Below are 14,585 nucleotides of genomic sequence, written 5' to 3' on the forward strand. Positions count from 1 at the left end.
TTTTTATTTGTATTAAACACACACACACACACACACACACACACACACACACACACACAGAGTACTGGATTTATTCCCGACAATATTAAAATGATCTCTATCAATCTGATTTTTGCGTTGAAAATAGTTTTACACGCGCCATTATGAATTGTTAATTTGCAATTGAGCAATATTTATTTTACTACTATTCAAAATGTGTGTGTGTGTGTGTGTGTGTGTGTGTGTGTGTGTGTGTGTGTGTGTGTGTGTGTGTGTGTGTGTAAATAAACTCAACTGAACTTTCTTTTGCTTCATGGCACTTATTTTCTACTGAGACATTTTATATCTGTTTCCCTTCACAAACCTTTTATTAGTGTTTCCAAGAAAACGTTTCTCTTCTGTTGTTCTTATCAGAAGAGTAAAAACACGCACTGGTATCATTGTGTCACGTGACTGACGTGAAGCGCAGTTATATTACTGAGTGAAGTAAAACAGCTAGTGATGCTTTTTTCTTTTTACTTTTTGGATGTAACAAAAACTCTGTATATTAATTTAAAACGAATTCACTTTTAATTTGTTTTTAAGTACCATGATGAATTGTACAGTAATAATGTGCACATGATACTCGAATCATGTCTCAGTTAAAAAGACATCTTCACTACACAGAAAACTCTGAGGTCCAGTGGTGGAAGTTCTGACGAAACACAATGCAGAAAAAAGAAAACAGATGCAGTAACAGTTCCTTCCCTCTACATCACTTGATTTTAATTATGGGTTTGGTCACTTACTTCAGACAAGTGACAATTTAATGGAAACATTATACATGAACGTCTCAGTACAAAATAAAAAAATCCCAGAAATCCTAATGGTTTCCACTACAAATATCGCTACAAACCATTAGCTGTTAACCCTTAAAGCTTTACCAAATGTTTCCAAAACATAGTGTGTTTGTGGCACATCATCAAATTATATAAATTGTAGAAACGTGGAATCTGGAAGCTTCATGATGTCCTGATGGTGTCGAGTAGATATGGCCATGTGACCTTCAAGTAGCCAACGGTGTTCTACTGGTCCTTATTGGAATCCTTTACACAGAACATGTCACCAATAGACTATGAATGATCATTCGAGACCCACTGGGACCATTAGGGTTCATTACATCCAACACAATTTACATTACAACCATTAAAACATTTACAAATACTGTGAGTTTCCACAGGGTTTCTTTTTCAGAAGATCAGAATCAAACCCCTGTAGATTCTAAAGGCTTGTTTTAATAAACAGAAACACTGAGCACAGAACACGCTAATCATGTTTAAATAAACAAGACGTCTTCAATATATTACAAATATTAATATCATACAGCAAATAAAACTCATGTAGCAAACAACAACCTCAGACTTCTAAACTACAGAACAAATTCTACAAGGAAAAGAGAAACCAGATCATCTGTTCTTCCCAAGTAAACATGTCCTTTTAAACCTGGGTCTCATGGTCAAGTCCAGAAAAGTAAAGGATTAAAGGAGACTGATAGAATCAATCAGAGCTCATTAATCTGCACTGTGACAGGAAGCAGAAACATGACCAGGCTACAATGACCTTTAATTTGGAACAAAACAAAAGGAAAAGATATGAGAATGTGGATGTCATCAAACTATTAGAAACAATTAAATAAATGATTTTTCCTTCATGTGTCTGTTTCCTCCTGACTATTTCAAAGAGAGCAGATATTTTATTGCAGGAACATGCTGCTGATTTAACATCTAACATTACTATCAAAACAGTGACCTGGACAAACTGACCTGGATTTTGGAACAAGATGGCAGGAGGAAAACATCTTGGAGAACAGAACTGGAGAGCATGTGGATGAGATCAGAAAAAAACCCTACATCTCAGAAGGTTAGTAACAGCAGCCATGTTATGTTCATGAATTACTAATTAATAGACTGTAATTAATATAACCTGTTTGCTGTAATGGTTTCAGGCTGCAGACACCACGAACAGTTTTACATTCACGTGTCCATCAGTGAAAAGGTGAGAACCTCAACCCTGATGGAACTATAAATGCAGTCACACAGAAGAGGATGAGTTTAGTTCCTCTCAACTGTTCATCATTATACCATCCCAGGACATGGTTCCCTCACGGCTGTCATCACTGGCTCGCTCGTTAGGGACAAACGTACAGAGAGTGATTTCTGATCCTAAAATATATATATATATATATATATATATACTTACAATCTACTGAATTCTGTAAAGCTGCTTTGGGAAAATGTCTAAACTGAACTTAAGTCTTAAACTGTCAGTCAACTGATTCCATAACAAGAGACTCATCAACATACCGACACATGACTACACGTATGTGACATTTACATGTTTCCTTCTTTACAGCAGCCGAATCCAGTTCAGTCTCAGACTCAGACTCAGACTAGGAAACGATACAAGACAAGGAATTTAATCAAGCGATAAGAAAAGGTGAAATATTCTATAAAAGCTTATACCAGATGGACCAAACTGATCCTGAGCAATTTTCAGCGAGGAACCTGAATTATGACTTTTCGCTCCTTTTCCAGAATCTGGAGTTCCTTTATTATCCGCAGTATGTCGCACTTTCCCATAGGAAACGCGTAACCTGACACTCACGACGAGTGTAGAAGAGTGACGTGTTATATTATGTTCATAAAACAAGGTTATTGAGCAGAACACACAGTAATTACCCTTTGACCTCCTCTGATGAGCGATGTAGGTTATGTTGAGCTCTCAGAGATAAGATGAGATCCTTGAGATGTAGACAGAGTGAAAAAAACCCATCAAAATGATGTATGTGTGCAGCAAAATGGGAAGGGTTAGGGTTAGTCCAGTCTGGAGTCTACTCCAGTGCAGTCCGTGATGTTCCCAGCTGGCGATGATGATGATGATGATGATGATGATGATGATGATCACTTCACAGATAAAATTGTAACACAGAGCATTAGAAAGTGTAATGTGACACATAATGTATGAGGACAAATCAGTTTCCAATCTCATCATGTACTTCTCTGTCTGAATAAACTCAGAGATTTTCAGAAAAATATCTTTGTGAGATTGTGGTCACAAAAACCACGGCTAACGTAATCAACATACGACTCTGCAGAGTGATGGAAAAAGAGCAGAAAGCCAGAATGTTATGTGAGATGTTCTCCACAGCTGTCTTTCTGTAACCCATCTACCTGCAGCTGGCACTTTTGGTGAGGACAGGTGGACACCCATGTGGCAGTGTGAGGGCTCTTACTGACAGGGCAGCTCGTTGTTTTCACGGTGTTCTCTGAGCAGTAGGTCTTCATGCGGTACATGTTGACTTTACTCTCACAGCAGCCCATGGAGCTGAGCAGAATGCATGTATCTTTCCTGAAGGCCTTGGTAAAGATGGCATAGAGGAAAGGATTGGCACAGGAGTTGATGGGATAGAAGAGCACCAACAGGATCTTGGAGTTGGTGACTGTGATGAGCGGCACCTTAAAGGCAGCTGAGATGGCAAAGAAAGAGATTGGAGCCATGCAAAGGAAGTCGGTGAAGATCAGTACGGCCATGCGCTTAGCGATTTTAGCATCGGCGGCTCGACCAGGCACTTCAGGGTGGCGCACGACCACGTAAATCCGCACATAACAACCACAAATCACCAGAAAAGCCCCAACGTTGAAAAGCAGCAGAAGAATGATGTAAACCTGAGCCCCAGGTGTTTCAATATCCATGGGCAGACACATGCTGACTTTGCTGTAACTGCTAATGCCAAAGAGAGGAAATAGTGCCAGAAGCAAGCAAAGCAGCCATCCAGCAGCCATGATCACAGCAGCCTGGCGGAGAGCAAGTCGGCGCTCTAGCTGCATTGCGTGGGTGATGGTGTACCAACGTTCTATTGTGATAGTCGACAGGGTGTAAATAGAGAGTTCTCCACCGAAGACAGACAGAAAGCCTGCAATGTTGCAGCCCACTCCTGTCTGCCATTCAATAGCATGCTGACTATAGCACCCACGTGTCCTCAGGTCCACTATGGCGATCATCAGAAGGTACACCCCAATGCAGAAGTCGGCAAAGGCCAGGTGACACATGAGGAAGCGTGGTACGGTGAGTTTGCAGCGGCTGGCGAATAACACGAGAAGCACCGTCAGGTTGCCAGCAATAGCCAGGATGTTGATGAACCAAATGGCCACACGAAGAAACACAAACCCAGCAATGTCCTCACAGGGGTTGAAGGCATCTGCCTCGGGACTGCACTGGAGCGCTGGTCTGACCTGGCAGAAGTCTGGGTATTCAAAGTCCACATTGCCAAAGCTAGCTTCAGACAGTGGATCCAGAATATCAGAATAGAAATCCTCTTTTTCTGAGCTCCTAAATGTGAGTCAAAAAAGAAAGGAAAAGATCGAAACACATAAAGTTCAGTTCACCAAGTCTTTAATAATCTCTACACAAACACATGTTTATTTATCTTCAACACTTCAACACTGGTTAGTTAAAGAACATGAAGATTATGTCAGGTTGTGCTTTAGGGACCTGCAAACATTTTATTATTAAATTAATCTAAAAACAAACCCTCACTGGATTCGAATGTTTCCAGGAACATTTCCAGTTTCCCCGTTATTTATTTGACTTTACATATACTGGAACCATCAAGATGCATCCAACCTCATGTCTCATTTCATTCTCATTACTACACTGTGTTATATATATAAAAAAAATGGCCGACACGGTGACCTTGATTTTGGACCTGCTTTTAACATGCGGTTAATTTTACTCTTAATCTTAAAAGTCAGAATGCAAAAGAAATATGTTTAACAAAATCTTAAAAAATATTATTGAGGAAAAGCAGAGTGTTTCCTCTTATTTACTCTGACACACACCAGATGTTTTTTCATAAAATCCTTGAGAATCTACACAATCCTGTAAAACGTACTTATCTGCTGGGTTCTGATTTCCACAGTATGAAGATCCATTTCTCTGTGCTGATGATGGAAACTCCCTGTTAAAGAAGACACATGATAACAATGAGAAAAAGATTATAAAGAATATAAGATTTGTTCTCTAAGGCAATTGAGATGAAGATGAAGACTATTTATTAATAATTCTCTCTGTATTCATCATTAAGGGTAATAAAGTGTCAGAAGACATGAGTTTGAGTTTAGAGAGAAACAGCAGAAACCTCTGAACATCCCAACTGAGCAGAGAGCAACAGTGACTTGGGAAGGTGAGATGAGCTTCTCTTAAGCTTTCCAAACTGTTCAGAGGAGGCAACCTCTTCAGCTGAAATGCCGAGCGAGCCACCAGCACCAGCACAGACTGCAGGCCGTGAGACGGTAATGTCTCCAGGGCAGTAGAGGACACGTCTCTGAAATCAAAACACCATCAACATCAGCCTCTAAACATAATACATCTCCCTCTTATTACATGCACTTTGTGCGTCAGACTGCGATCTGATTTATAGTTTTTCATTTGAACTCATGCAGGAGATTCATCTGCCATGAACAGTTTTACATTCAAGTGTCCATCAGTGAACATCAGCACATCTAAACAATGATGGAACTGTAATGAATGGACATTCTGGGACACTCAGAAGAGGCTCCCTGTTGACTCTGGTTGCTCTTAAGGTTTCTTTCTCTTTCCATCTTTTACCACTGTCTCTGACTCGCTCATTAGGGAGAAACGTATAAATCCCTAAGTGCTTATAGTTCCATGGGATGAGACTTACAGTACAGCTGGGCCAAAAGCTCCTAGAAAAGCTTCCTTGTGGATCACTTGCAGCTTTCGGTTGTTCTTTAAGGTTCTGTCAAATGACCAGAAAATGATTAGTATTTTTCAGATCTGCGTAGGTTCCCAGGGACAGTCCCAGGAAATGTTAAATAGAAGCAAACACTTACAGTTTATCAATTTTTGTTCCGTTGAAGGCGTGTTTGTGTATTTCCCTGAAGCCATTGTTATACAGATTCCTGAAAAGGATTCGAGAATGAACTTTTTATATATATAATTTATGAAACTTGAGTTTAATTTCTATACACATTCTAAACAAAACTAAACCCTCCAATGTACCTGACAACATTCACTCGAGTGCCACACTAAACACAAACACCTGATTTCAGTAATCAGAACACAAGAGAACAAAATCAGCAGCTACAAGAGTTTCATTAATGAGGGACTGACGCTGAGCTTTAGATAGAACTTACAGTGTTGTGTCTTCAGCCGTCATGCCAATGAAGGCATTTGATGGAATCAACTGCAAGTGCAGATTGTCACAGATATCTCTAAAAGAAAACAAAGAGACGGTGATCTCATTACACAGTAATCTCACAGTAATCTCACAGTAATCTCACAGTGATCTCACAGTGATCTTACAGTGATCTCACAGTGATCTTACAGTGATCTCACAGTGATCTCACAGTGATCTCACAGTGATCTTACAGTGATCTCACAGTGATCTCACAGTGATCTCACAGTAATCTCACAGTGATCTCACAGTGATCTCACAGTGATCTCCAGATCCTCAGTGTTGTGTGTTTGATCGTCCATAACATAGAGAAACTGCATGAACGGAATGATCAGTGTTCTCATCTCTCTCTCTCTCTCTCTCTCTCTCTCTCTCTCTCTCTCTCTCTCTCTCTCTCTCTCTCTCGCTCTCTCCCTCCCTCTCTCTCTCTTTCTCTCTCTCTGTCACTCTCTCTCTCTCTCTCTCTCTCTCTCTCTCTCTCTCTCTCTCTCTCTCTCTCTCACACTCTCTGTCACTCTCTCTCTCTCTCTCTCTTACTTTAAACAACAATAACAGTAGATGTACATTAGCTGCTAGAACATTATATACAGTATATATATATATACACACACACACACACACACACACACACACACACACACACACACACACACACACACAGCCCAACTGTAGTTTTGTGGGTTGTTGGTTGGAGTGAATTTATGAGCACATAATCACAATGTCATTAATTACATTATGGTTTATGGATAAACAAAACAAATCTCGCTAGCAATCTCCAACATCACCTCCTGTAACTCCTGCTGAACTCACAGTATGAAATCGACTTCGAGAGACGCGATGGCCGTCAGGTCGGGAAACGCGACTATCCCGGTGTTCGAGATGCTCCTGTGGAAGTGAAATGTAATCAGCAATGTGTCACCAAAAACACCAGATAACAGTCTTTAACCTCAACACAGTGCTCTTTGTCCTTCATAATAACGTCTTACTCAATTCTCGCTTTGCATTTGAAAGTAATTGGGAGCAGCGTTGATGATCTGGATCACGTCTATCAAGTTTATATATTCAAGAACTTTGTGCTTTGAACACAAACACCATTCATGTTAATACATAGAGCAAAAACCCAATGTTTCAGCCTGCAGATCCTTCTCTCATGGAGAACATTAATCAAAGATCTTCACCTGTATCTTCTTGCATTGTGCTGTTCTTAAAGAATCATCACTTTTCTTTTGCACCTTCATCTATTCATTACGCTGAGAATTAGTTAATAACATGTAAAAGCAGGTCATCTGCAGACCTCAGATACACAGCATGGAGAAAAACATGGTGCTCACAGGTATCTCAGTTTGGGGAGATTGTTGAAGGCTCGCTGGTGGATATGGACCAGACTCCGTGTGTTTTGGATTGAACTGCGAAAGAACAACAATCAATAATCTTTAACAATTCTCTTTAAAGAAAACGAACAAATGAAAACATAGTGAAAGTTTAGTATAAAGGTGATGGAAAGGAATTGAAACTTGGCACTGAAACGTTTGAGCACTTTAGCAGCGACTAATGATCATAAATACATCAAAATAAAATCCTCATGTATATAATCATATTAAAATCATGGCACATACACATCACATACATGCACATAGAGCAGTATTTTCATTTCTTTTTCTGATTAATTGAAGTCTTTAACTCTTACATCTCTGAGAGGTTGAGAAGGTTGTTAAAGGCCTGAGTCTCAATGGTTTCCAGTGTCCCACTTTGAGCAATTTCTCTGCAAACACAATAAACCAAAAGATATATGATATTATCTGTACATAGTTTGACTGATGTCTCTGCTGCTATGCGCTCTGTGTAAGTATTGATCTTCACATGAACAACTAAGACCTCACTCTTAGTCTCAGGGTCAGATCAGTTTTTGAAGGTTCTTCCTGACGAGGCTTCTTTATAATATACTAATAAAGCCAACATTTTCAATTAATACGTATGTAAGGATTTAATTAAACACAAACACAAGACGTAGTAGAAACCATTTGGTACGGGTTTTAATGGTATTTGTAGTGGAACCCATTAGGTTTCTTTTAGTGGTTTGTATTTTTTTTTGTGTTTTATTTGTGTTTAAAAGCAGGTGTGTGACTGATGATTAATAAATGAATATTGACAGAACGTATTAAAGTGTACGCTGACACGAGGAATGTTTCGCTGATGTCCACTCATAAATTACACTCACATTCTTTTGACCGCTCGCAGTCCATCGAAGCTGAAACTTGGAATCGTCCTTAAGTGAATATAGTTCAGAACACTGAAAGAAAATGTTATTAACATCAACTGTTAATATAAAATAAAAATTCAATGAAAGATTACATGCCTGTCATCAATACACCAGTAAAGATGTTGAATGTCTGGTTATGTTTTTGGATCCATTTTAATTCCATTTCAGCACTTGAACATTGTCAGGATTGAGAGCTACAGGATTCTACAGGACTCTTATTTCTTGCTAGTTTTCTGATAATAAATTGTTGTAAAGACCATTAGAAGCGTAAACGTTTGCTATTTTGGGCCACGTCACAAGCGTCCAGTCCGCCTTAGAATTGTTTATTAATCAAGTACAACCGGTTACTAAAATCTTAGACACCACGTTACCTGCTGGTCCTGTCCATTCTACACTTCAGCAACTCAGATACCACCAACCCTCTTCATCTGTGTAAAACTGCTCTTTTAGCACTGAATAACCATCAAAACTATTTCACTAACATCCTTTCACTCATTTAAGCCTCAAGGAAGTCTGAGTCACACAGGACCGGCCAACCTGATAAGAGCTCAATCCAACAAGGTCTTCAGTCTCACGAGCGCTGATAGGACTGCAGATGTTTATATAGTATTTGATACAGACACGGCTCGGTCAACCTTAGACACGTGTAGTCCAAACAAAAACAGCATTAAAACAAAAGCATCAAAATCACTTTCTGTTTAGAAAAAGAAGAAAAACTCACCAAATAATTTACTCCTGAAACTGATGTAAAAATCTGAGTGTCACACATGAGCTCCCTCAGTCACTGTATAAGAAAATAATCATCCACATGCATGACCTTCTACAGCAGTAAGACCACCATCTGATCTGCTGGTCAATCATCAAGTATAAGCAAAGTAATACCCAATATCAAAATGATACTCAATACAACAACAATAGGAATTATATTGATTTGTGATCGTGTGTGTGTGTGTGTGTGTGTGTGTGTGTGTGTGTGTGTGTGTGTGTGTGTGTGTGTGTGATGGGAGCGAGCCTGGAGCTTTACGACAGAACTGTTCAAGGTTTATTCCCATCTGGCACTCAGTGTTCTAGGGATAAATTGTGGACCCACAGTGACATTGACCAGGATAAGTGATTACTGAAGAGGAAGGAATGATAGCACCACATGGCGGCCAGATTTTATGTGTCGTACAAACATCTGAATTCATCTGCATATTTATCATGTGCATAAAACAACGGCAGCATTTATAATCTGCACTTTTAATTATGAAATGTTTTTCACTTTGGAGCTCTGAGAAGAACTCATAATTTTTGAATGCACGAGAAACAGTTCATAATACAGAATCACAAGAAATCAAAAAGGAGATCTATGTGAATTTAGATCATTTTTTAAAAGGATTACATGCTTATATTTATTATATTGAAGAGTATAAAGCAGAAAGAGTTTGTGAATGCGGACATTTCTGCAGATTTCTCTTTATCCAGAGAGACCAAACCATATTATAGTCTTTCCTAAAGAAGTCATGTGCTATATGAGCACACACACACACACACACACACACACACACACACACACACACACACACACACACACACACACACACACACACACACACAAGAAATGTGTACACTCAGAAGGAACCATGTGTCTCTGTATTTTCCATTTCCTGATTGTTTGCACATCCCCACTCAGTGTGGATGAATGACCTGAATAAAGAAGTGAGTTCACACTCATTCACAAATTGGTGCAATTTAAAAGAAGCCAAACTATAGTCTGTTTGGAAGACGGGAGGAAACCGAAGATTAGGGTCTGTGCCGTCTGTGCCACAGGCTGTTAAACCACTTACTGAATGTTTCTATTGGAGCGTTTAGAACTGTGTTACTGGCTCTTTCTGATCATGAGCTCCAAATGCAAAATGCATCATGGCTGCAACTAGAGACGGAATTCCAGGTGTGCAGTGAAATGATAGAGAGATATGAGCTGTCTGGTAAAGTCTTCCATTATAAATTTTGCATGTCATACTCATTAGTCTGATGCCCATGACTGACTCTTATCACGGCTCAAGGTTTTGGGTGTATCAGAGAAAGGCGATGATTTGAAGCTCTCAAGGACATGAAGCACCACACATTCCTCACTCTCACCAGGCACTACCTTTCTTACATCACTAACAAGCTACATCCTGAGACCAGCCAGAGATAGACTCAGTTTTGGCAAAGCAACTTGACCTCTCTCCTCCAGATTCTTTTGTTTTTTTTACACATACAACTCCATACTGGTTCCCCACCAAAGGAAACAAGGAAAGCAATTTATATCTAAAACGCATATTAGGCTTTTTCTAAAAGGAGACAAATAGAATTCAAAAACTGGCAAGAACCAAAAGTGAGCAGTTCCTGATCCATGTTCCAGCTTATGAAGGTGTGTGAAGTGTGTAAGAAATGTTCTTTACTGTATATGTATCTTGTCCATTATAACAATAAGTAAAACACTTCAAAAACATTTTATTTCCAGTGAACAATCCTGTACAGTAGCTGCAGGAGTGGAACATATCATCCATCTTCTTCTTTCGGCTTCTCCCATTAGGAGTCCCCACAGCAGATCATCCGTCTCCATTACACCCCCCCCCCCCCCAACTACCTGCATGTCTTCCATCACCATATCCATAAACCTCCTCCTTGATCTTCCTCTTTTCCTCCTTCCTGGCAGCTCCATCCTCAGCATTCTTCTACCAAATACGGCTGGAAAATTCAGGTGTCCCAATACTTTTGTCCATGCAGTACACCGGTCCCCCGGAACTCGCGGGGGTTACGTCCTACACACCCCTGCAGCCGCAATGGTACTTTACTGAATTCATCTAGACATTGTCACATTATAAACTTATTAGTGTGCAGTATGTGACCAAATACAGTGTAAAATGTTATTCCTAACATTCCTGAACATCCGGTCTCGCAGATTCCCGTCAATTTTAAGATAATCTGTGAATTTTCTGAGCTGCGAATTAACGGAGGTTTGACTGTATACCCACTCCTGGGCAAAAAAACAGGCCATGCCTAAACGTCAAAATATTACAATTTTAGAAATCTCTATTACCAGATAAGAGCAATGCAACTCTGTAAATTCACATGTTGACCAAAAAGAATGTGGAAGACTCAAAGCCTCATCACGCAGGGAAAACATCCGGCTGAGATCGTAAAGACAGGGGGAGAGGAGGCTATGAAAAGAGAGGAAAAAGACAGAAGGACGTATTTGTGAGTTATGTGATCATAAGAATTACGATTTCACTTGCGTGGCGCGACGTGCCGAGATCCAGAGATGTGTCATCAAAGAAATACAATAGTGAACACATCTCAATGAGAGGGTGGAAGAGGTCATGGTGAGAAGATGTTCACCTGCTGGTACTGGTGAGCTGCTACACTGTGAAAATTCAAAGAGCGATTTGGAATACAGAAGAAGATTAACGGGCTTCCCCCAAATCAGAGAAATGAACAGATGTGATTTTTCAGCAGACGGATCTTCTGCCCACACTGCTGCACCTCTAAGCTGTGGCCTGAGACATGATCCTGCTGGATTTGTTTTGACATCCAAATTTTAACTCTATTTTAACTATAATTTATGTTATAGGTTTCAAAAGGAAACTTAATCCCATATGAAGTCTATTTGTTTAATTCTTGCTTTTTGTCCAGTGATTTGCTGTGAAGACCATTAAAAGTGACAAGTGTCATTTTGTCCCTGGTCCATGTACAGAATGAAAAGTCTCTGCTTAGACAAGACCATCAGGGTTTCACTTTATTTTTCACATACTATATATTTATACTGAGAGAAACAAACTGTATAAACAACAATTTATTAAAGTTGGTCTGCGTCTACTGTTTAATGGCATCATTATATTTTGGAGGAATTGAGTGTAGAAACGAGGAGAGCAGATTTTCAGCCTGTTATATGAGTTCCATCTTATAGGACACTACAGCGAGATGATGTTTTTGGCCATTTCAGAGGCTTATTGTTCCGGACAGACATAAAAAAAGAATCCCTATCAAAATATCTTGCACTGAATCGAAGGATTACTTAGGTAACACTCGGCTCCTTTCAGAGGTGTGATGGAGACGACGATGTTCTCACAGCACTGCCACTAACATTAAAGACTCTGTAACACAAAGCCCATGTGGTTTCACTGTGTTCCTCCTATCTTTTCTTTTTTTACACACACACACTCACACACACACACACACACACACACACACACACACACACACACACACGTTTCTATTATACTAAAATAAAACATTTTTTTTACTTTCTTTACTTTTTCTCATCTTGCATGTTCTTTCACTCGAATGTAAGATGCCAGATAGATGAGACGAAGGCAACATTTCAAGGACTTTGCAAGACATACTGTATATAAGTGGGGGGAGTGGTGGCTCCAGTGGTTAAGGCGCTGGATTACTGATCGGAAGGTCGGGGGTTCAAGCCCCGGTATTGCCAAGCTGCCACTCTTGGGCCCTTGAGCAAGGCCCTTAACCCTCTGTGTGCTCGAGGGGCGCCGTATCATGGCCGACCCTGCGCTCTGACCCCAGCTTCCAAGCAAGCTGGGATATGCAAAGAACAACATTTCACTGTGCTGTAATGTATATGTGACAAATAAAGGCTATTCTATTTTATTCTGGCTATTCCATTAAGATAAAAATATTTCCATTCATAATGAGGCACGTTTTTGTTCTAATTCTATTGTAGAAATGAATTTATGGTTGTTTTCCTTTGGGGCAAAAAAATGACGAGCAGAAATCTGAACACATTAGAAGTAAGAATGTACAACTCCAACGATTCTTCAGCATCAGATCAGACGTGAGATCTTTTACTGAATTACTGATCACTTTACCGTGTGAACATTGGAATTTTGACAATCTGCAATAAATGCAATAAATCTCAGCATGTGTTATGACTATATTTGTATAAGATAAACATGAACTAAACTGATTATTACATCTTTTTTCTCTACTTATTATTTATCTACTTGTTATTTTGACAGATAATTCTCTTTCTTGAAAGAAGCAAACAATCTCTCAAACAGATTACAACAATTTAAAGTGTAATATTACTATCTCTATACTAAAATAGAGGTTTAATAATTTTCTATTTGCTTTACTATAATCTCACATGGAAAAGACTAAAGCTGATTAAATACACTGAGAGCATGTTCACGTTCATGTTAATGATAATAAGTTTTCATGTTTAATGAAGGGAATTTTCTGAAAGCAGTGTGAGTTGTACTGATCATGTGTGAGAACGAGGAAGGAAAAGGTCAAAATAAGGTCAGGTTTTGTCCTTGAGATATTAATGGACTATACAATAATCTAAAGTGTGTTTACTTGTTGACAATTTAGATTTTGAGAAATGCATGCTTTTATTTAATAAATAGTTTTCTGCCTAAATATTTAGTCACTTTTTTGTAAGTTGTCATAACCCAGTGCTCTATGGAACACTGCACAGAGAAGGAAACATCATCTCCAACCTCCAGATTTGCGTAAAGACATGTACAGGTTGAGTTACACTCCTTCATGTGCTCGTGTTTCTGAGCTGACAGCTCTGTCTGCCTGAGGAGACATCATGCATGGGTTCTGTCTCCATAAAATTCGCTCCATGGTTTGCACTTACAGTCTGCTGGTGGCGCCGCGCGGTTTCTGCGCCATGGCTTCGGTCGCGCTGGTGCAGCTGATGGTCCTAATGCAGCGGCACATCTCCGGACACACAAAACGCAAACCATCACACTGACACAGCATGAAGATGAAGATAAAAAGCGATGTCCTCATTGTGTAAACCTGTCTTCAGTTCCTCTCTGGGTAGTGGACACCAGGAAGCGGAGGCGCGCACTGGGCAGTAGATCAGTCCTGTTTCAGCAGAAGAAATAAAAAGAGGGGATAAAACGGCGTGTGCAGTGACACTGATCCAGCAGGGTCTGAAAGGTGGATAGAGAAAGAGAGAGAGAGAGAGAGAGAGAGAGAGAGAGAGAGAGAGATGGAGGTAGGGAGGGAGGGAGGGAGGGAGGGCTGGAGGAGTTGTGATGCGCTCTTGGGAACAGGATGGACAGGAAATGCTGTGCGCTCCTTCTGCTGAATCGAGTGAAAGATTCGGACACA

At 39.9% G+C, this 14,585-nt stretch overlaps 1 protein-coding gene across 1 annotated transcript; it reads right to left on the minus strand.

Annotated features, from left to right (window-relative positions):
* Positions 1-722: 722 nt before the first annotated feature.
* Positions 723-14,570, minus strand: lhcgr (luteinizing hormone/choriogonadotropin receptor). The gene is made up of 12 exons (XM_083540657.1): positions 14,104-14,570; positions 8,433-8,504; positions 7,902-7,976; positions 7,546-7,620; positions 7,025-7,099; positions 6,174-6,251; positions 5,871-5,939; positions 5,702-5,776; positions 5,156-5,341; positions 4,910-4,975; positions 2,516-4,347; positions 723-2,331 (listed from the first exon to the last, which is right to left on the minus strand). The coding sequence occupies exons 1-11, from the start codon at positions 14,256-14,258 to the stop codon at positions 3,144-3,146; spliced, it is 2,130 nt and encodes a 709-aa protein (XP_083396783.1). The 5' UTR covers positions 14,259-14,570; the 3' UTR covers positions 723-2,331; positions 2,516-3,143.
* Positions 14,571-14,585: the final 15 nt, after the last annotated feature.

Source organism: Silurus aristotelis (assembly GCF_946808225.1).
Source record: "Silurus aristotelis genome assembly, chromosome: 4".
NCBI classification, from domain to species: domain Eukaryota; kingdom Metazoa; phylum Chordata; class Actinopteri; order Siluriformes; family Siluridae; genus Silurus; species Silurus aristotelis.